At 49.6% G+C, this 22,739-nt stretch overlaps 1 protein-coding gene across 1 annotated transcript; it reads left to right on the top strand.

The window, feature by feature from the left end:
• Positions 1 to 3,597: 3,597 nt before the first annotated feature.
• ALAS1 (5'-aminolevulinate synthase 1) lies at positions 3,598 to 17,493 on the top strand. Its single transcript, XM_059075267.2, has 11 exons — positions 3,598 to 3,788; positions 4,753 to 4,971; positions 8,123 to 8,350; positions 9,134 to 9,283; positions 9,682 to 9,904; positions 10,978 to 11,162; positions 12,019 to 12,198; positions 12,533 to 12,697; positions 14,801 to 15,069; positions 15,788 to 15,950; positions 17,179 to 17,493. Exons 2-11 carry the CDS (start codon positions 4,773 to 4,775, stop codon positions 17,337 to 17,339), a joined length of 1,923 nt encoding a protein of 640 aa, XP_058931250.1. The 5' UTR covers positions 3,598 to 3,788; positions 4,753 to 4,772; the 3' UTR covers positions 17,340 to 17,493.
• Positions 17,494 to 22,739: the final 5,246 nt, after the last annotated feature.

Here is a 22,739-nt window from a genome sequence, read left to right as displayed (position 1 = left end):
TGGTAGACTAGAAGGCTAGGTTCCAGGGCCCTCTGGGGCTCTCTGGAAGGATAGTGTTTGCTTTCGGGGAATTTCCTGCTCTCATTTGGCAAGAGGGTGGGGTGCTGTTCCTTGTGTACCACCCCCGACCTGCTTCCTGGAGGATTTGATGGCTTTGCCCCACTCTGGCCTCTTTCCCGACTAGTCAATTGGAGCCCACCCTTTGACCTGTAGATGGCTTCACAAACACAGGCCCAGGCCTGCCCAGGTAGGCCAGAGCCTGAGAGGGTTCCAAAGGCAGGGCCAGCATAAGGCAGGTGTTGGGGGCCTCAGAACCCTCTTGTCCCGCCCAATCCCCAAATTCCTATCATAACCCCCGGGCCCTATCACTGTAAACCCTGGAGCTCATGTTTCCAACCCTCAGGGCAGACCTGAGCTGTTTCTAGAAACTCTAGCCACTCTGCAAAGCTGGCCCCTCACCCACCACTATTCAGACAGGGACTGACACCCCAAGGAGCACTGCTGGGCCAAGGCCAAGGCCACACAGACCATCAGCAGCACAGGCTGGAGGTTTTGTCTGTCTCTAAAACTGTCTCATGTCCATTCGGGTCTCCTTGAGGTGAAGGCTAGCAAGATTTCTCAGCTGGCTGGCAGATGTGGAAAATGAGGCCCAGAGGAAAGCAGTAAGCTTGCTCAAGGTCTCTGGGCTGTGTGATCCTTATAGAGGGGCACTGCTAAAAATAGTTCCTGGAACCCGGAGTGGAAAAGGATGAATCCTGGGGCTAGCATCAACGTTTTTCTTTTGCCTTGATCTCTGGGCAGATGCTGTATGCAGCAGCCCTTGACGGTGAAGATGATGCAGATGGGGCAGAGAGTGGGGTAGAAGGAGAAAGTCAGGGAGGCCAGATGCCAGCATCATGCCCAGAATGGAGCCTGACCTTGCCTGAACTCCGGAGGCTTGAGCTCCCCTGCCCAGGGCCAGGGTGATAAGATAAGTTTATACCGCAGCTCTGAGGAGGGAGGCAAGACAGGATTGAGGGAGAGGAAAGAGGGAAGGAAAAATCACGGGGGAAGGAGAGGGACCACAACTTTGCCAGAATGGGGCCCACCCAGACTCATCACTGAGGCATGAGGGGCACTCCCACTTCACAGATGCAAAATCTGAGGCTTAGGGCATGGGGTAATTTGCCCAAGATCCCAGAATCAGAAAGTAGCACAGTCAAGATTAGAATTCATGGCTTTAGCCTTTGCCCTTCAAGCAAGGTCTCAAACTGGAAACCACTCAGGCAGCATTTCCCAAAATGTGGCCCCGATATACCCTACCCCTGCATTACCAGGAGGGAGGTCTGGTTAAAATGCATATTCCTGGGCCATGCCCCTTTGATTCTGACCCAGGAATCTGCATTTTGACCAGTGTCCTGCTGGTGGTTCTTTGAGACTTAACACTGGGAAGCTCTGTGGCTCTCTTTTGCCTTTTCTGGTCTGACTTCCTAGCCCTACATCCTAGCTGCACCCCTGCAGCCCAGCTATTCAAACTGAGTCATCCTGCCCTCCAGGACAGAACTGGGCCTTTTCCATTCAATGCCTCACCCACCAGTCTCCCAGTCCCATATAGAGCCACCCTTCCAGCCATTACCTCTCTTCTGGAAGCCTTCCTTGTGGTTGGGAGTCCCCTCTCCTTCAGCTTGTGTTGAAGTAATATTGGGTTGGCCCAAAAGTTCGTTTGGGTTTCCCATAACATCTTATGGAAAAACCCTAACGAACTTTTGGGCCAACCCAATAGCCTCCTCCTCCCTCTGGAATTATTTACAACATCCTATTTTACTTTCCATGTGGATCTGCTTTGTTCCCCAACCTTTCCCTCTATTAAACAGGAAACTCCCAGAGGACTAGAAACTTATTGGTTTAAACAATAAGCCTCTGAAATCCATGACTTCACTTGACCCTCTGCCAACCACAAGTGGCAAGGCTGGGAGAGCTTTACAATGAGGAAATGGAGCCTTAGAGAGATTGTAGCCTACCTAAGACTAAATAAGATTGAGCCGGGGTTAGAACCCATGTCCAGCTCCGACGTCCAGTTCTTTCTGCTTCTGCTTTGCCTCTGATCACTCAAACAGCCCTGCAATGCGGGCAGAACAGGAATTATGATCCCATTGCTCAGATAAGGAAAAGTGAGGCCCAGAGATGGACAAAGCACTCAAAACCATCTTTACCCTGTTTTGGCTGCACTTGGGTCTGACTTCTACTCTTACCCTCTCTCTGGCTGTTGGGCACTGCCCAGGGCCCCTCAGCAGGACAGGGCAGAGCTGAACTTTAGATTCCCAGGCAAAGCCCTCATCCTGGACCCCTGGAATGGTCCCAGTGCCACTCTGGACCCAGGTGTCTCCTCTTCAGGTGGAGATTCGCCTCACCTGCCTTGCAGCTGGCTGGAGATTCAAAGAGAGGGAATTGGGAAATACCTGGACACACCTTGGTCACCATCACTCTAGACTTTGTCCCTCTTATTAATGCCCAGCTGAGGAGGAAGCAACCTGGGTGGCCCTTTCCTCAAGAGTGGACTCTGAGCCTGGCACGGGCCCAGCCCAACCAAGCCCAAGTTAATCTGGGAAGGGTGTGGAGCAAGGAGGCCAGGCTGGCGTTCCTGAGAGGGGTTTGCCAAGCTGTACTCCACAGTGTGGTCTGGGGGAGACTCAAAGGAGGTGAGGGCGGGCTTCCCTGGTGGCGCAGTGGTTGAGAGTCCGCCTGCAGATGCAGGGGACATGGGTTCGTGCCCCGGTCTGGGAAGATCCCACATGTCGCGGGGCGGCTGGGCCCGTGGGCCATGGCTGCTGAGCCTGCGCATCCGGAGCCTGTGCTCCGCGACACGTTGGGAGAGAGTACTGAGTCACCCAGCTGGTGCCCAGCCAGGGTGGCCAGCAGGGACTTGGACAGCCCACAATGGAAAATAAAAATAATAATTAATATGTCAACCCCCAACTATGTGTCAGGCCCCATGCCTCCACCCTCACCGCCCACCCAGTGTGCAGTGTGTGGGTTCCATACAGCCCTGTTCCTTGTGCTCCTTCTCTGCATCAGGTTAAGTCCCTTTATCTCGGACCAGAAAGTGCCACGGCTGGGTCTCCGTCTGCTTCTCCTCGTCCTCCTCACTACGGATCCCTCCCTCCAGCTCCCTGGGCATCTCCCCCAGGACCACTCCATCCTTGGTCAAGCCAGCCCCACCTCCTCCGGGAAGCCCTCCGCCATGAAAAAAGCCCCGGGTGGGTCAGATCCCGCTTAAGAACCTGGTCCGGAACCCCTCGTTTCCCCTCCCTCCTCTATATCCAAGGCAACCGTTTTTGCAGCCCTATAACCCCCTGGCTGCCCTAGAGGCGCTTCCCCTCCGACTCTGCCCTTTTATGCTCCACAAAGGAGCATAAAAGAATCCACAAAGGATTCTGAAGCATAGGGTAGTTAGGGGAAGCAGCAAGGTGGTGTAGCATGAAGTCATCCGTCCCCAGCCTTGTACTTCGTCCTCTCAGCAGGCAATCTCTGTAAACCCAGGTCCCACCAGTACAGAGTCTAAGGAGGATGGCCTTTATGCCCCGCCCCGCCCTTCCAACTTCTGGAGCGCGCCGCGGCACGCCTGCGCGGAGGACGCCCCCGACCATGGCGCATGCGCAGCTGTCTGTCTGTGTATATTAAGACGACCGGGTTCGCGGCCTGAGGACTCTCGCGGATAAGGGCAAAGGTTTGTTTCTACCCTTGTTTGGGTACACGCCGCCGCCGCCCCCGCCGCCGCCGCCGCCGCCGCCGCCGAGTCTCCCGCGCAGGTGAGGGCCCCGCGCTCTGGATGCGGCGCGGCCGGGGACAACCCCCGCGTGTCCTGCTTGCCTGCGCCCCGCTACTCCGGCCATTGGGACCCCATCCCCCACCGCTCCAATCATCCGCCGCCTCGGGGTCAACTTTCATATGCCCGATCTTCTACCTGATCGGCCCCCTCCCGGCGTTCCCCGTTTAACTGACCGCTTTCGAATTCCCTTCTTGGACACCTCCGGTTATTCTCGAGCTCTCGACGCCCCGGGTAACCACAGACCTCCCCTGCCCAGGACCACCACCCTCCGTCAGACCAACGGCCCTCATTTTTTAGCCCTTGTCTCTTCCCATTTAGCCCCAGCGGCGCTTCCCCTCGTATCCCTGGCCTTCTTTATAACCCCCTCCTTTCTCAGTTATGCCCAGTTCACGGAGCTGTAGGGGCATAACCTCGGGGAAATCCTGGCCTCGGGAACCCAGGGCCGGACTGGATGCCTTCTTGGGTTCTGGGAGTGTAGGGACCAGGAGAAGATCAGGATCCCTAAGAGTCTTCTCTGCCTTGATGGATGACAGTGGCTTCTTCCCTGGCCTCACTTCTTCAACTGGGTGGGTGCCAAGGTGTGTTATCTGCACTTCTGCACTGTGTATCTTCCTCAAGGAGCCTCTGACCTCCCAAACCTGTTCCTGACTTGTCCCTCCTGTTCCACCCCCTTGGTTATTGATCATCAGTATTTACCGTATTTGGTAGTTTTGCAGGTGCCTTTGTATGGAGCTGGGGAATGAAGGTGATATGGGTAGAGCGTGGTCACCACTTCTTAGTTGAGTCCCTCATCAGTGCTGTCCTTAGACATTTTTGAGTGAGACTTGTTAGTATCCCACAGTACCCTTGCTGTAAACTTCAGGTGACACCTGAACCCAGTGACCTTAGAGTGGTATTTACATGATTATTAACAAGTGTTGGTGTCACTCCTCATCTTTGTACAGGATCAGTGCACCTCCGGGACATGGAGACTGTTGTTCGCCGCTGCCCATTCTTATCCCGAGTGCCTCAGGCCTTTCTGCAGAAGGCAGGCAAATCTCTGTTGTTCTATGCCCAGAACTGCCCTAAGATGATGGAAGTTGGGGCCAAGCCAGCCCCTCGGGCCCTGTCCACTTCAGCAGTACTCTGCCAGCAGGTCAAAGAAACCCCTCCGGCCAACGAGAGTAAGTGTCCTTAGCAATGAAATAGAGAGTGATGTTGTTTGCATTCATTACAAGACCCTAGAAGCAATTCTCATGCACAGTGCTGATGAGGGTCACGTTATCTGAGGTGGTTACTTGGTGCCAGGGTCAGTTCTCTGCATAGATTATCTCATGGAATTGTCATCCTAACCCCACAAAGTAGGCAGTTTTAGTTTTCACATCTTTAAAGGTGAAACAGTGGTCAGCATTCTACCTTATGGATTGCATGTCAGTGTCCGTTGGAGTTTGTGAGTTGTCAGTGCCTCATTCATGTAAATATAAAGTTGGAATCTTTACCTAAAGTTGGAATGTAGAAGCTTGTAGCTTTTAAAGTTGTGATTTTTTTCTTCTTTTTTTTTTTTCTTGCCTTTGCTATGTTGCCTGACCTATGCCTTTTGCCTTCAATTCCCTTCTGTGCTATGCCTTCCCAAATTCCTGGTAGTTTCTTATGCAGTCACTTATCTTATACCTTATCTCTGTGTGGCTCCAGACCACATAGGCTATTCCAGGCTAAACCATCTTGAAGTCAACTCTACCTGTGAGTTTTTCAGTTAGGTTAGGCTACACTGAGGTAGCAAGCAACCCCCAAATCTCAGGGCTTAACACATAAAGATTTCTATCTTGTTCACGCAAGGTCCACTTTGGGTCATCAGGGCAATTCTGTTCTAAGCAGTGACCTGGGGTTCCACACTCTGGTGTCCTACAGCTTTAACTCTGAAATAGGTGGCTTTTGGGTCACTATTGCATAAGGGGAAAGTGAGAGGGTCTCAAACCAGCTCATCTTTTTAAAACCTTTCATAACAGTAAATTTCAATTATGAACAATAATAATCAATCCAGGGCCAATTTTGCTTCACTTGTGTCCCCATTCACCCCATCTGCTCCCACTGGATTAACCTGAAACTGATTCCAGAAATTTCCTCTGTAAATATCAGCATGCACCTTTAAAAGATATGAGTTCTTTCTTTTTTTTGCGGGCAGGGGCATACCACGTGGCATGCGGGATCCTAGTTCCCTAACCAGGGATCGAACCAATGGAAGCATGAATTCTTAACCACTGGACCGCCAGGGAAGTCCCTATGAGTTCTTTCTAAAAGCACCATCACAATACCATTATCACACCTAAAAAAAATGATGCAATTTCCTAATATCATCAAATACTCAGCCCCACCAGCTCTTGGATATTTTAGCCAGGAAGCAACACACAACATCCATTGGCCAGAACTAGTCACACGGCTCCAACTAAATGCACGGATGCTGGGTTTTTTCCTCTTTTTTAAATTATTTTTTTTACTGTGGCAAAATGCATATAACATAAAACTTACCATCTGAACCATTTTTAAGTGTACAGTGGTATTAAGTACATTCATATTGTTCTGCAGCCATCACCACCATCCAGTGTCCAGAACTCTTCATTGTCCCAAACTGAAACTCTTTGCCAACTAAATACTAACTCCCCATCCTCCTCCCCCAGATCCTAGCAAACATTATTCTACTTTCTATGAATTTGACTACTCTAGAAACCTCACATAAGTGGAATCATACAAAATTTGTTAAAGTAGTGATTTTTTTGACACATGTATCTTTTTTTTTTTTTTGGCATGGCTTGCAGGATCTTAGTTCCCCAACCAGCAATCAAACCCAAGCCCCCTGCAGTGGAAGTGCTGAGTCCTAACTACTGTACCGCTGGGGAATTCCCTTAACACATGTATCTTTATTTTGTGTATGAATTTTAAAATTTTGCTTTTAGTAAAGAGATCAGAGATTTAGTTTTGGTCTGTCTTTGACAGGAAAGAACGAAGCTTTTCAGATACCACTTAATTCTAGGGAATAATTTACCTTACAGGCTCTGTTAGGTGTGTTCTCTGGATGTGGACTTGTAAGAAAAGAATGTTTTTTACTAGAAAGGATTTAATCCTTTCTAGGATTTCTTTTCCTCTTTACCATTGTTTAGGAGTTAGTTATGTTTTTTACCATTCTGTCCCTAGCAGTAGATTCCTCTTCTCTTCCTGCTTGAGTAAAATATGACTTATCCACTTGATAGACTGCCATGCATCCATCACAAATGATATTCACAAACTATTTACTAGCTTATGTAGATCTTTGTAATGAAAAGGGCAGAATAAACAAGCATATACAGAATAAGTACAACTTTTTCTAAACCTACACATAAGGGGTAAAGAAAGATAATACGCCAAGTCTGCAATGGTTATGTTTTGAATACTAGAACTCTATTTTTCTAGACTTCCTACAATGAATATGTATTTACTGACTTTTATAGTGAGTGAAATGAACTTGAAAGCAGATTTTTTTTAATTTTATTTTTTCACCGCACGGCATGCGGGATCTTAGTTCCCACACCAGGGATTGAACCCTTGCCCCCTGCACTGGAAGGGTGGAGTTCTAACAACTGAACTGCTGGGGAATTCCCCAAGGCAACTTTTTTGCTTTCCTTTATAGATTTTAATACAAACTGTATTGAGACACTGCCCAAGTTGTAGGAGAGCCTAGCCTGTGACTCACAGGAGGATTCCAGAATGATGAAGACAGACTTCTCTGGAAGGAAGATGAATGCATTTGCTCAAAGGGAGAGGGAAGTCTAGAAGCTTAGTTACCAGCCAACTGCATTAAGTCATGAACTTCTTTGAGGCATTTAGAGAAAACTGGTAGTTTATCTGTTAAGCAATGGCAAGCTTTTTTTGTCAAGAATCTGTTTAGAAAATATTAGCAGAGAAAAAAACCGTATGACCACTTCCAGTTACCTTCAAGAGTGTGTCCTCGCATGAAATATGCTGAGTGTATTTGGGGTAGATTTACTGGAAATAACTCAACTCAAGAATGCTGGGCTGTCTAGAATTAGAAAATACTACTGTGGGGATTTATAAGTGAGAAGTACTATGGGTCTGAGAGGTAGGTGAACTGTGCCAGTTGTCTTCATAGGAACATTGTATCCAGTGAGGCAGATGAGAAAACAGTTGATTTAGCAGAACCTAATAAGAATAAACTTGTCTTTGGATCATGGGATAGAGTAAGTATAAGGTTTGTCTTTGAGGCAACAAGAGAAAGAAACAAGTGGGCTTCTGTGTACTGTGCAACCAGATCTGATGCTTCAGTTTTAACATTTCCCCCCTCAGAGGACAAAACTGCCAAAGCCAAGGTGCAGCAGGCTCCTGATGGGTCCCAGCAGACTCCAGATGGCACGCAGCTTCCGTCTGGACACCCCTCCCTTGCCGCGAGCCAGGGCACTGCGACCAAATGCCCTTTCCTGGCAGCCCAGATGAGCCAGGGCGGCAGCAGCGTCTTCTGCAAAGCCAGCCTAGAGCTTCAGGAGGATGTGCAGGAAATGAATGCCGTGAGGGAAGGTAAACAGATGACATGAGCCATCAGAAGAGCAAAGAGGTTCTTTGGCTCTTTCAGACCCTCAGATTTATGTGTGAACTATTATTAGGGTAGTATTTGTGTCAGCACCTTCCTGTTTTAGGGCCGAGGAGGAAGGTCATCAAGGTAGAGGACTGTATGGCAAAATGTGGGAGTTTTTTTTTCTGTGTGTGTGTGTGTGTGTGTGTGTGTGTAGGATGTAACCAGCTTTTACAGTAATTCTTTAAATTCTGAAAATACCCGTCAGGCATAAACTATTACCAGTTGTCCTTTGTTTCTTTCCCACCATTTGGTTGGATAAAAGGTAAAAAACAGTGTTACTGCAGTAAGTGCTAGTTTTAGGACTCCCAAGCTGTGTGTCTTAGTGGTGGTCTTTGAGTGGCAACCTTAATTCCACTTGTGGCTGTATCCATGGAACACATAAGGTCTCCAGAAATTCTCCCCAGCAGAAATGATACAAGTGGCTCAAATTGTTTTCTGTGAAGAAAATTGTCTCAATTGGGGGGGGGGGGTGCGATGGGGAAGGCAAGCCAGCCAGAAAAAATAAAGCTTTGGACTTTAATGTTCCTCAAAGCTGGCTGGTAGCTCTGAAAACAAAACCAAACAGTAACTAAAGAAGAAGAGAAGCTTCATACACTCAGTTACATCTCACTTTCGTTATGATGGGCTATTTTTGTGAACTAGGCAGTAAGCCATTTTTAACAGTATGTCTGGAAGGTATTGTAGACTCAAAATAGAACATTGGTCCCCTTTGCCTCTTGTTACAGAGGTTGCTCAAACCTCAGTGAATCCCAGTGTGATTAGTGTGAAGACCGATGGAGGGGAGCTGAGTGGTTTGCTGAAGAACTTTCAGGATATCATGCGAAAGCAACGACCAGAAGGAGTGTCCCACCTTCTTCAAGATAACTTGCCAAAATGTGAGTCTTCTCGTTACTTGCCGGATACAGGAAAGTTTATAACTTAAACATACATCAGATTAAACGTATAACTGCATGGTGAGTTGTGGATTAAAAGCCATGTCTCTTGCTTGATGCAAGTAGATGCTCTTGGCTATAGTGAATGCCAATCCTATTGATAGCCTGCCTCGTCTCTCTTAATACCTACTATCTGCTCACGGGGTCAGACAGTGTCATTTGAGACATACACAGACTCAAAATAAGGATGTCAAGGAACTTGCCCAGATGAGTACTTCGTAGTTTGTCCAGAGTCTCCTTGCTCCCGAATGGCCAAGCTGGGATTGGAACCTAGGTCTTACACCAAAGCCTAGATGTGCTTTTTAACCGTCAAACTGTACCATCTTTTGTTCGGTTTTTAGCTGTTTCCACTTTTCAGTATGATCATTTCTTTGAGAAGAAAATTGATGAGAAAAAAAATGACCACACATATCGAGTTTTCAAAACTGTGAACCGGAGGGCGCAGTTCTTCCCCATGGCAGATGACTACTCAGACTCTTTCATCACCAAAAAGCAGGTGTCCATCTGGTGTAGCAATGACTACCTAGGAATGAGTTGCCACCCACGGGTGTGTGGAGCCGTCATGTAAGTAGCCTTCAGTTTTCAGATATCACTGGCATGACTTAGCAAGACATTGATGATTTATAGAAATTGGATCTTTTATGGGGGGGATATTCAGCAGCTGAAAATGTGCCATAGCAAAATGCTCTTCTTAGCCTTTAAAAATATGTACAGGTTACTTTTAGAGAAACTCTAATGTGTAAGTAGTTGGTGGAGCCCCTTTGTGAGAGTGTAAGTTTCTGGGCTCATTGACTACGCATGTCCACTCACTTACTACCCCTCCACATGTCCACTCACTTACTACCCCCCCACAGGCAAGTCTTGCACAGAGGCTTCCTGGCTTGTGGCTGTGGGTGGAGAAAAAAATCGAGCAGCACTGGATTGTAGAGGGACTGCTCTGGTGGTACAGTGGTTAGGACTCCACGCTCCCAATGCAGGGGGCCCGGGTTCAGTCCCTGGTCAGGGAACTAGATCCCCCATGCATGCTGCAACTAAGAGTTCACACGTGACAACTAAGGAGGCTGCCTGCTGCAACTATGACCCAGTGCAACCAAATAAATAAATATTTTTTAAAAGGCGGGGGGGCGGCGCTGGTAGAGCCTGTCATTCATGTCCTTCAGGAGGTTTGCCATGGCTAGGAAACACTTGAGAAGAGTTGCTGGTCAAACTCTCCAAGGAGGCTTGCTAGAGAGAGCCCAGTCTGAGGTTTAGTAATAGAGATAGCTTAACATGGGATTGGTTCACAAAGGGTTTAGGTAACCACCATTCAAGATGTCCCTCTAGAGCCGGAGGTCGTGTTATTGGAGAAAAAGATGTTGTCAGAGAAAAGAAATCTCAGTAAGTTAACTAAAACTCAACTAAGATTGTTAACACTTGCTCTTGATGTTCCCTAGAGGCATCATCACCCTGGTGTTGAGACCTTCTCCCACCCAGTCTACAGATGAAGTGGGTTGAAACTTCTGTGAACTTCCAGTTCACAGGGAGAGAGGTGCTACATCAACATCAGTTTCAGTCTCCTGGATCCTGGAGGGGGGAATGTTCACATCATATTCAGAACCATGAGATTGATTTTCTGTCTGCTCTTTTTTTTTTTAAAGGGACACTTTGAAACAGCATGGTACTGGAGCAGGGGGTACTAGAAATATTTCTGGAACTAGTAAATTCCACGTGGACCTGGAGCAGGAGCTGGCCGACCTCCATGGGAAAGATGCAGCACTCTTGTTTTCCTCATGCTTTGTGGCCAACGACTCAACCCTCTTCACTCTGGCTAAGATGATGCCAGGTAGGAAGCCTGTCATGGGTGCCTTAGAGTTTTCTGGCTTTCTTAGTAGTAACAGGAATATTGACAACAAAGAAAGCTTTCCAGAACCACTCAAGAGTTATGATAGAAACTGGGAGCATTTGTTCTTGAATTGAGCATAAAGTGTTAACTGTACTTTATATATGCCAGTAGAACATGATAACAGTGAAGAATCAGATTTGCAGGGCTTGTCTTTAAGCTAATTGCTTCCAGTGTGCTTTGTACTCTAAGAAAATCCTTTGGAGAATTCTCTTAATTATGTGTAGTTATCTTTCTTTTTAAAAAAAAATTAATTTATTTATTTATCTTTGGCTGCATTGGGTCTTTGTTGCTGCGTGCAGGCTTCTCGTTGTGGTGGCTTCTCTTGTGGTGGAGCGTGGGCTCTAGGCGCGTGGGCTTCAGTAGTTGTGGCTCACTGGCTTCAGTAGTCATGGCACGTGGGCTCAGTAGTTGTGGCACGCGGGCTCTAGAGCACAGGCTCAGTAGTTGTGGCACATGGGCTTAGTTGCTCCTCAGCGTGTAGGATCTTCCCGAACCAGGGATCGAACCCGTGTCCCCTGCATTGGCAAACCCTGTAGTTATCTTTCGACTGAGTTTGGAGTGAGACAGCCAGATTTAAAAGCAGATTAGTTGCATGCCACTGGGTTATTTTACACCTATTGGCCTTTTCAGAGGAGAAGCACTAGTTAGTTATTTTTCCAGAAAGAAACTGGCACGCAGGGTCTTTTTCCTACTGGGCAAAGCAGCATTTTCAGGTCAAAGTCTGTTGTCCTTGACTGTCGAGGAAATAATTTGTCTTTGGTGCAAATGGCGATAAATAGCATTTTTGTCTTGTTAGGCTGTGAGGTTTACTCTGATTCTGGGAACCATGCCTCCATGATCCAAGGGATTTGGAACAGCCGAGTGCCAAAGTACATCTACCGCCACAATGATGTCAGCCACCTCCGAGAACTGCTGCAGAGGTCTGACCCTGCCGTCCCCAAGATTGTCGCATTTGAAACTGTCCACTCAATGGACGGTAAGTCTAGGTAGAGGCCAATCTGAAATCTTAAATGAAAACAAGGCCTGAACTTCTTAAAAGTGTGATATTTATTTCATTTTTGTAGTTTCTTTTGACTTTGCCAGGATTTTGTAGTCGCGGGACACTGTATAGATTGGGATGAATGTAGATATTCTACTCTGGCTTTTACTAGGCTCCAAACCCCAAGGTAATCCAGAAACTGGGGGAAGTTAATTGGTTTCCCCAATGTTAAAAATATCTTAGAACATACGTTGTTGTGTTCTAACTCTTATCAAAACAGAAATTCGTGAAATAGCAAGCATTCTTCAACGCGGTCTGTGGTCTCTCCTAGGGGCAGTGTGCCCACTGGAAGAGCTGTGTGACGCGGCCCATGAGTTTGGAGCACTCACCTTTGTGGATGAGGTCCATGCGGTTGGGCTGTACGGGGCTCAAGGAGGAGGGATTGGCGATCGGGATGGAGTTATGCCAAAAATGGACATCATTTCTGGAACACTTGGTATGTACACTCTGCACAGTCTGTAATCTACACTAAAATTACATTCTCCTAACAAGGCCAAGGACTACTGGTCTAACAGGTCAGGTGAGGAGATGGTCTGATAGCATCTAAAGCCTGGGTCACTTTTTTGAGTGAGTTTTTCTTTCCTCAGTGAGTGGTGGCACAGCTTATCAGAGTCCCTTGAGTCATGGCATGGCCCCCAGAATCAAAGTAAATCTCACAGCCTAACATGATAGAAGTACCATTTGTTGCCATCTGAGCTCATTCCAAACATAGTTGTGGCTTTAGGTATACGCCATGGCAACAGCCTTTACTCTCTGTGCGTCAGATTGTTCCCTTATATTAAAAAAAAATAAAAAAGAAGAATAATTTTAGTGCTTTTCTTCTAGAGCTGCAGGTCAGGCATTGTGTTGTGAAGCACTGAGCTCTGTGCCTACAGGGTAGGAACATTCCAGTTCACCTTGCTACTTTGTATTTCCTCTGCTCCTCCCAATAGAGAGGCCGTGTCTCTTGGAGCAACTCCAGACTCTTCCAGACTCCATAGCCATGCTGCCTGCTGGGTGTAAATCTTGTATGCTTAATAACTCACTAGCTGTGTGACCTTGGGTTTGTAGTTAACTTCTCTGTGCCTCAGTTTCCTCATCAATATGATGGAGGTAAAAAATATATATATATATGATGGAGGTAACAATAGAACCCACCTCAGCTTGGAGAAGATAAATGAACTGTATACAGTTACTGTAGACATTCTCTTTGTCTATGAGGTAAAAATGTAAACTGTACAAATTTTTATTTATTTATTTATTTGGCTGTGTTGGGTCTTTGTTGCTGCACACAGGCTTTCTCTAGTTGCAGCGAGTGGGGGCTACTCTTCATTGCGGTGGGCATGCTTCTCATTGCGGTGGCTTCTCTTGTTGCAGAGCATGGGCTCTAGGCACACGGGCTTCAGTAGTTGTGGCACGAGGGCTCAGTAGTTGTGGCGCACGGGCTTAGTTGCTCCGCAGCACGTGGGATCTTCCTGGACCAGGGTTCAAACCCGTGTCCCTTGCGTTGGCAGGCGGATTCTTAACCACTGCGCCACCAGGCAAGTCCAACTGTACAAAGCTGAGGATTTCAAAAGTTAGTAAGGCAGCTGGAGACCATGTAGTGGTTAGCTAAAGTGCCACTTTACAGCCTGCAGTTGGTAAAGGAAGGGCAGGCAAAAAAGAGCGTCCTTCAGCACCGTGAAGGGGCGTGAGAACGTCGTGCGGACCGGTAGAGCCTGGGGCCTCGCAGGGCAGAGCCTTGCCAAGAGGAAAGCTCTTGTTCATGTGTCCTAATTCCAGCAGCCCTTTTCTTGTAAAGAGCTCTTAAGATGTGGGCTCTTTGAAGGTATGGTCACTGTGAGATGAAAAGGGCTGGAGAGAGAAATTTTCCACTGTCAGAGATTATACCAACCCAGTAGTGCATGGGGCTCACGCAAGACTGTTAATTACAGAACATAACGTTAAGATCGAGGAGGACTCTTCTGGAGTCATTAATCCTGAAACCCGAGATACCGATTATACGAGGGATTTAACAAGAATTGAAAAATGAGGCCGGCCCTAAATCAACCCTAACAGGGTCTGAGTTTTCATATTTATCCAGCAAACACTCCTTGTCAGAGTTCTGTGGTTACTTAAGTAGAAATTAATACCAGCCCTGCCCAAACAGTTAATGTCTTAGCTGGGTGACATTCCGGCCTCAAGGGTAATTCTCACAGTGAGCCCCCCACTCAGACCCTGTCCTGGAGCAGGCGCAGTGCAGAGCGAGGGGGGATGCAGCCAGCCTGGGTGGTAAGGGAGGTGGCACGTGGGGTTCAGGCACGCTGTGATCAGTCGCCGGTGCCAGGCCTGGTCTGGAGACCTGCGCTTTGATCCTGGTCAGACACCAGCTTGGCCTTGTGACTTTGGTCAAGACCCTTTCATAATGTTCTCAGCTTTTTCCCGTTCGGAAATGGGCTGGATTTGAGTCTTAGGGCAGATAAACATGAGGAAGAGAAGAGTGAGTGCTCTGAGGGTCTGCAGCACCTGGCTGTGCATACTTAGGGCAGTTGCTGTAATAAATGAGCCTGTCTCCTCCCAGGCAAAGCCTTTGGCTGTGTTGGAGGGTACATCGCCAGCACGAGTTCCCTGATCGACACCATCCGGTCCTATGCAGCGGGCTTCATCTTCACCACCTCCCTGCCGCCCATGCTGCTGGCTGGAGCGCTGGAGTCTGTGCGGATCCTGAAGAGCACCGAGGGCCGGGTGCTTCGCCGCCAGCACCAGCGCAACGTCAAGCTCATGAGGCAGATGCTGATGGACGCCAGCCTCCCAGTCATCCACTGCCCCAGTCACATCATCCCCGTTCGGGTAATGAGCGGCCTGTGATTGGACTCGCTGGGGGCCGGGCCTCCGCACTTGACGGGAGATGTCCTGGTTCACACCTTCCTGAAGTTGGGCTGTGGCAGGGTGACTGCCAGGGCGAGGGACTGTAGCCAGTGGCCCTCTGCCGTGTTTCCGCCTTTGGTTGACTTCACAGTGAGAATGAAGCCTTTGAACCCAGCAGGCTGGAGCAGAGGTCCCTTCTCCAGAGCACTAGCCTTGACAGGGTAAACACAGAGCTTGTATCTGGAAAGCTCCGGAAGCCTGAGCTTGGCTAGCTTTGAAGTATGGCTTTCTATTCATTTAATTTTGAAATGGGTCTTGCTCTGCCCCCTACAAAGGGTAGCCCTGTTGGTGTCACAGTTGAATTCATCTGAGTAGTGGAGCTGGTATAAAAGCTGCCTTATCCCCAGGATGCACATGTCCAACTACCGTCATACTGGGGTCACAGAAGTTCCCGTTTCCCCTGTTCGGAGTCTGGGTGGGAGATCAGTGTGAAATTTACTTCTAATATGGTTTCAGTTCTCTGGTCTGTAGTGAACAACACTGGACCCTTTAAGTCTCAGGTGTCTGGGCATGCTTTACCTCTGTGCCAGGCTTGCATACATGGCTCCAGCCTGAGCCACGTGGGCACGTGTGTCACTAGTCCCTGCTAAGAGGTAGTCCATCCAGTTCTGGCCTTACCTTCTGTTATCATCAAACTTAGGTTGCAGATGCTGCTAAAAACACGGAGGTCTGTAATGAGCTAATGAGCAGACATAACATCTACGTCCAAGCGATCAATTACCCCACGGTGCCCCGGGGGGATGAGCTGCTGCGCATCGCCCCCACACCCCACCACACGCCACAGATGATGAACTACTTCGTGGGTGAGTAGCCAGGGAGCCGCCAGCACCTCATGGGAGAGTGGCATGAAGCTGTCTTTTCAGTGTCTATAATTGAAGCCATTCAGAGTCATTCAGATTTGTCTCTTCTTTTTCCAAGTAATTCAGAATATTCTCAGATGGTATAAAACTGTAAAAGACACTTAGTCATTTGCGTTCACTTCAGGAGGGTGCAGTCATTTGGGAAGTGCTGAGGGAGCCTGCTAATCCACTCACTGTTCCCCTGCCCCTGTCTGTGTGACTCAAGGATGTCCGGTCATGGCTGTTGCAGGAGAGATGCCTCTGAAGGCCTAAGTCTGCCTGGGCCCTCCAGAGCTCAGCGCTGCACTTCTCTCTGTTCTCTGAACCAACTCCACACACACCCCTTGTGATGAGAGTCACTGTTGAGCATATATTCTCATAGTTCTGTAGAAGCCAGTCCTTCACCCCCCGTGTCCACCTAAAGGCAGAGACCAATGGGCTGCTCCTGGTTGCCTCTGCCTCAAAGGTGCGTTCTCCTCCTGAGCCGCCACCCCCGTCCGAGGTGTTTCCCCTACCTGGAGCCTTTAGGGCTGCTCTGCTAGGAGTGCTCAACCCGACACAGTGGAGCCATGTGGGAGCAACTTCTTTCCTGAAGGCATGTAAAGGAAAGCCAGAGTTGGGTTTTGTTTCTTTTCTTTTTTTTTTTTTAATAACAGCCTATTAAGATGGAATTCACATACCGCAAATTCCACCCTTTCAAAGTATGAAATTCAGTGGTTTTTAGGTAATGTGGTGCAACCGTCACCACTCTGATTCCAGAACATTTTTGTCACCTCAAAGAGAAACCGCACACCCCTTAGCAGCCAGCCACTCCCCATACCCAGCCCCCGTCAGCCATCAGCCCTGATCCACTTTCTGCCTATACATTACATTTTATGTAAGTGGAATTGTACAATATATGGCCCTTTATGCCTGGCTTCTTTCACAGCACAGTGTTTTCAAGGTTCAGCCATGTTGTAGCATGAATCAGCACTTCATTTCTCTTTATTACCAAATAATCTTCCTTGGTACAGATATACCACATTTTGTTTATCCATCCATTGATGGATGTTTGGGTTATTTCCACTTTTTGACTATTATGAAAATAATGCTGCTGTGAACATTTGTGTGCAAGTTTTTGTTGGGGGCATGTGTTTCCATTTGTCTTGGGTATGTACTGCCTTTAATTTTTAAAAACTGTTCCTCCTCACAGAGAATCTGCTGGCCACGTGGAAGCAAGTTGGGCTGGAACTCAAGCCACATTCCTCAGCCGAGTGCAACTTCTGCAGCAGGCCACTGCATTTTGAAGTGATGAGCGAAAGAGAGAAATCCTACTTCTTTGGTATGAGCAGGTTGGTGTCTGCTCAGGCCTGAGTGTGTCGCGCCCTCAATTACTCCACCTAACCCCAGGCCACATTGTATCCAGGTAGTCAGTTCTCCAGAGTTGTCTTTGTATGTGAATTAAATTATATTAAATTTTAATCTGTAGTAAACGCGTAGTCCTGAAAATAAATTCTTGTCTAAATCATGGGTCCTCTTTTCATTGGCTCCTGAATCAAAAAATCACTCATCCCTTTAAACTTGGTCTGTATTGTTGAGATGTATGAAGTATATAGAAACATCCTGGTCCTCCGGTAGTGGCTCCAGACCCTGCTGGGATGGCAGGACCTCCCACTCCTCAGTAAGCTAGCATGTTTTTAATGCGAGCCAGGTGGTGGCCCAGCTGCGCCCCAGCGTGAGCAGTTCTGAGAGCAGTCACCACAGGGCACCACACGGCGGCTGCTTCACTCTGAGCCTCTCCCCACACCTTACGCACAGTCCGTGCTGCAGCGGGTTCTCCCTTCCCGCTTTCCCTTCCCAGCCAGTGCCTCCCCCTCACACTTCCCTGTGAAAGTCGGGCAGTCGGTCTTGTCTGTCACCAGCAGGTCCTCCAGTGCCAGCTGCACCTGTGATCGTGCCCCTCCCCTGAAAGTGGAGGCCTTTGTGCTCCTCTCCCCCGACTCGTGCCCCTTGTGTTCTGGGTCCCCTGGCTTCTCGTGCATTCTGCAACCACCTCTTGCCTTCTCCCCATTGGCCTGCAGCAGGCTCTCCCTCAGTCTTGACCCCCATCTAGCTTCTGCCTCTGTTCTGCCCCTTTTCTGTTTAGCCCTCCCCACTTGCTCCTTCAGCCTGTTCCTTGTGGAGGCCGCTCTTTTCTTGCCACGTCTTGCTTCTTCTTGCCAAATCCAGTGGCCTCCTGTTTTCCTTTCATTGGATCTCCCAGTGGTGTTTGAGGTGGTTGTCCTTGGCCTTTTTACAGCTTCTGTGCCACTGACCTCTCCTGATTGTCCTCCTCCTTCCTGAACTGGTCCTTCTCTGAACATTGAGCGCCCCCTGGGTTCATCTCTAACTGCATGTAACCCTTCCCCTCCCTGCACAGGATCTTCCCCAGCCCCGGGTTTCCAGTTCCAGGTGTACGTCACTGAGGGCCAGCAAACAAGCACCTGAACCACACAGCTCCTGAGGGCGCCCTGGGTCTGCCCACTCCTCCCCTTCCTGCCCTTCTCCTCATCTAACCACATCTACCCAGTTACTCCCGCCTCTCATGTGGAAAACAACTCTGTCTTGCTCACGCGTGACACTGTTAGCAAGTCGTGTACGTTTTACCTTGAAGATACATCTCAAGCCAGGCCACTTCCTGTCACCTCCCACTGCTACCATCCTGCTCATGCTACCCTCATCCTGGCACCCGCCCCAGCCTCTACCCCACACAGCGGCCTGAGAGAGCTTTTTAAAAAAACGGAGCTCCGTGGCGGTCCAGTGGTTAGGACTCGGCGCTTACACTGACGGAGCCCGGGTTTGATCCCTGGTTGGGGAACTAGGATCCCGTGCAGTGCAGCCTAAAAAACAAATATATATCACATCCTGTCCCTCCCCTGTAGAAAATTTTTCTGGGTCTTCGAATTGCACTCATTAAATTCTAGATTGTCACACAGGCTGATGACATTCTCTGGGATCAGGATCCCATCCAGCTCTGCAGCCTCATCTCCCATCCCACCCCAATCTGTTCACTCTGCCTCACGTGTGGAAGCATACTCCTGGGCCTCAAATACCCACGGACGTTCTCACCAGCTTCCAGACCTTGGTGTTGTTAGCCATCGTTTCTCTCCTGGATTTCTCTTCCCTGGATCGTGGTGTGGATGCCTCTCTTCACACAGGACAAGGGTCCGCGAGGAGCCCTTCCCTGAGCCCCCGGACTAAGGCAGCCCCTCCTGTGTTCTCACCATCACTTGGCCTCCCCCCGGGGTTCCCTTCAAAGCCTCGGTCACCACCCCTGTTGACCGTTTCTCTGTTGTTCTCCTTGCTTCTCTCTCCCCAATGCCATGCACAGTACCTGACACACACAGTGGACATTGAGCAAATGTGTTGAGTGAATGAACGGAGACTGTCTCAGCTGTAACGAAACACCACAGACTGCGTGGCTTAAACAACAAACATTTGTTTCTCACCGTTCTGGAGACTGCAAGTCGCGGGTCAAGGTGCCAGCAGATTCAGTTCCTGGTGACAGCCCTCTCCCTGGCCTGCAGGCAGCTGCTTTCTCACTATAAATGCACATAACCTTTCCCTCTTCCTCTTCTTATAAAACCACTAATCCCACCACAAGGGGCCCACCTCCCGCCCTAATCTAAATCTAATTACCTTCCAAAGGCCCCACCTCCAAACGCCATCACCTGGGGGTTATTGCTTCAACCCATGGAAAGACCAACATTCAGCCCATAATAGGGACCAGTGAGAACACCCAAGGCTACTTTACCAGAAAGAATAGGTGAGCCGAAGATCAACCAAGCAGCCGGAAGACACAGAGCCTCCTGGCCTCGCTGGCCTCTCTCAGCTCCAGGGGCGGCTGGGGGTGGCCCCATGCCCCTAATCAGCCCAGACACTGAGAGAGCTCGCTGAGTCCTGGTCCCATCAGATAAAGCCACACACCTGGGCAGGCCACTGGGCGTGATGGAAGTCACGTCCCCTTGGAAAAACCACGCGGTTCCTTTCTGCTCAGGAAACATGCCTCACTCAGCCTTCCCAGCTCTGTTCCCTCACGAGAGCCTTCAGGGCCTTTCCATTGTCTTACACGTTCCCACGCCTGGAACTCCCTCCACCTCCTTTCCGCCCAGTGTGGTTTCCCCTCTACCTTGGGTAGTGTTTCTCCCTGAACGCTTAACGAGACCCACCTTCCTTCTCATTAAGACTCAGAGCCAGCTGGGTCAACAAGGTCATGAACTCAACTTCTTGCTGCTGGTTGTTATGAGAACAAAGGATGATGGAATGTTCTGGAGGGAGTGGATGGATTTATCAACTGCTTACACAGGAGAAGCTTGGCTTCTAATAAGAATCCAAGTGTGAAAATGTATGATGTCACGGAAGCTTCCCAAGAATATTTAGAAGCCTAGGTTGTTAAATAAAATGTCTTAGAGGGGCAAGGGAGAGCTGTAGCTTAGAATCTTAGCAGGTAGCATTTCCTTACATTTACATTTCTTCCCGTCAAGTTGTCCTAAGTCTCATGCCCTCTACTTGTCTAGCACACACTGCTCCCCAACAGCAAAGAAGCACAAGGAGGCAACACCAGGGTCCGCAGGCACCCTGGTCCTCCTTCCAGCTTCACGAGCCTCTGATTCAACCACATTTGCCTCCAAACCCCGTTCAGTGCTCTGGGCAGGGGCCCTGTTTCAGGAGGATCCATCTCTGGGTGGAGAGAGAAAATCTCGAAGCCACATCAGCTAGTTGTCCTCAGCATAAGTCCCTTACCAAATAATGACCACCAAGGACCTGCTAGGTTTCTCAGACTTTACACACATTACCACAAACCCTTGTAACAGCCTGCAGAGTAACTCTGGCCATCCCCATTTTCAGATGAGCAAACAGGCTCTGCAGGGGAGGTCACCTGCACAGGATAACCCAAATGTCAGAGCTGGTGATCGCCCCAGGTAATCTGACCTGAGGCCCATCTCTTCCACAGCCTTGCAGAGCTGTGTTGTGGGCAGTGTCGAGGATGTCCAGCAGTGTGGAGGAGAGGGCTGGGAGCGAGCCACGTGCGCCCTTCCCGACCACTGTATCTCCCACCCAGCTCCTAGCACCCGCTGTGGGGCCTGGGTTAGTGGCTCTGTCCCCGACGCCATAGACAGCAGCAGAGCTTTTCCCTGCAGATTGAACCAAGCACCATGGACCCGTAGACTCATTTAAGCGGAGCCCAACAGTGCTCCTACCATAGCCCCCATGCTTCATCTCCAAAATGCTCTTCTTCTGAATCCTCAGCCCCAAAAGAACCAGGTCTGGGAGCGTGAGTGAGTGACCATGTATGTGGAGGCTGTAGCTGGGAACTACCCGAGGGCAGACTCTGTTGGTCTGAGACAGGCAAATCGTGGCGCCCTGGACAGGGCCCTGCCTCCTGCTCCCACTCCAGATGTTGCCAGAGCCTTCTCAGAGCCACTCAGCAGGGGCCTCCCCCAAGACTCCAGCCTGGGGGAGGATGGTTCCTGTTTTCTTTTCTCCCCAGGCATGGGCCACAGAAGCTCATGGGGCCACGCTATAACTTCAGCCTGCCCTTCCAGAAGCCGGATTGGGTCAGGGCCCTTGTGGGGCTTCTGATAGGTGGGTCAGAGATCCTCCTCTGTCTTTCTTTCAGGCAGGCAGATAACAGGGGATGCCAGCCCCCTGCAGGAGCCCCTATACCCAGGTCAGAAAGGAGAAGGAAACCTATACTTCTCTCCCAGCTGTGGCCTGGAGGGAGGGCAAAAGCAGCCTCACAGCCCCACCAGGGCTGCAAGATTAGCCAAGTCTGCATGAGCTCCAACCTTCCAGCCCAGAGGCCCTGAGCTGCCCCAGACTGGCCTGGGCCAGCTCAGCTGGTTCCACTCTCCCACCGCCCCAGGCCCCAGCTCTGACTGAGAGGCTGCAAGTGTCTGCTCTGCTCCTCAAAGGGCAGATTTACTTGTGGGGATGGTGAGGCAGCAGGCCTGGGCAAAGCACCACAAGAACTCTGGGCCTGACAGGACCCACAACTCCCCAAACACTTGTGGAGACCGTGAACAGGTTGTCTCCAAACACTGGTCATGTGGGCATCAAGGCTCCTGACAGTATCGCAAAATCTACACTGAAATCTAGTATCAAAACTAGAAACACACACACATACTCCATCCTGGCTACAACTCTCACCTAAGTGCAATCAGCTGTGAGAGGTGGTGGCTCATCTAGGTGTCCATTTGATGTCAGAACAGAGAGACTCAGCATGTGCTCTAGGTGGAAACAGAAAGGGATGGATTGTGAGCTCACCCTAGAATCTTCCCTGACTCTCAGCTCGCTGCTGCCAGGATTCACCCGCAGGCCTTCCTCTCCCCAGCCTGGACCAGCCTCCTGGGTGCAGCACAGAAATGGCCACCAGAGGGCGCAATCACCCCTCTGAACTTGCCTCAAATCTTCCCCATCTCCTTAGGAATGAACATTCCCCAGGGCCGCCGTCTCCAAGGAATCTGGCGCCAGTCAGAAATGAAGGGGGCCTGCAGGTTCTCTGCCCTTGAGGCAGCTTCAGTTCCATCTGGTGAGAGAGGCAGATCCTGAGACCAGTTCCAGAGGAATGCTGAGCTCGGTAGGACTGGGCATCTGGGGAGGGGTTGACAGGGGCAGAAGACCCAGCCTGATCTCTGGGAAAGACCAAGGCCACACTCGGTGACCTTCCTCAGACTCCCCTGAAAGGATGCCAGTGAACACAATTGCCCTTAGCATCTTCCCTCCCCCGTGGAC

Source organism: Kogia breviceps, chromosome 10 (assembly GCF_026419965.1).
Source record: "Kogia breviceps isolate mKogBre1 chromosome 10, mKogBre1 haplotype 1, whole genome shotgun sequence".
Classification (NCBI taxonomy): Eukaryota; Metazoa; Chordata; class Mammalia; order Artiodactyla; family Physeteridae; genus Kogia; species Kogia breviceps.
This window is presented reverse-complemented; position numbering and strand designations above follow the sequence as displayed.

Bases quoted from the DNA above. Each gene is read 5' to 3' on its own strand.
- ALAS1 (XM_059075267.2), top strand. From the start codon at position 4,773: ATGGAGACTGTTGTTCGCCGCTGCCCATTCTTATCCCGAGTGCCTCAG. The intron at 8,351-9,133 runs GTAAACAGATGA...CTCTTGTTACAG, and splicing joins AATGAATGCCGTGAGGGAAG to AGGTTGCTCAAACCTCAGTG. The intron at 9,905-10,977 runs GTAAGTAGCCTT...TTTTTTTTAAAG, and splicing joins CGGGTGTGTGGAGCCGTCAT to GGACACTTTGAAACAGCATG.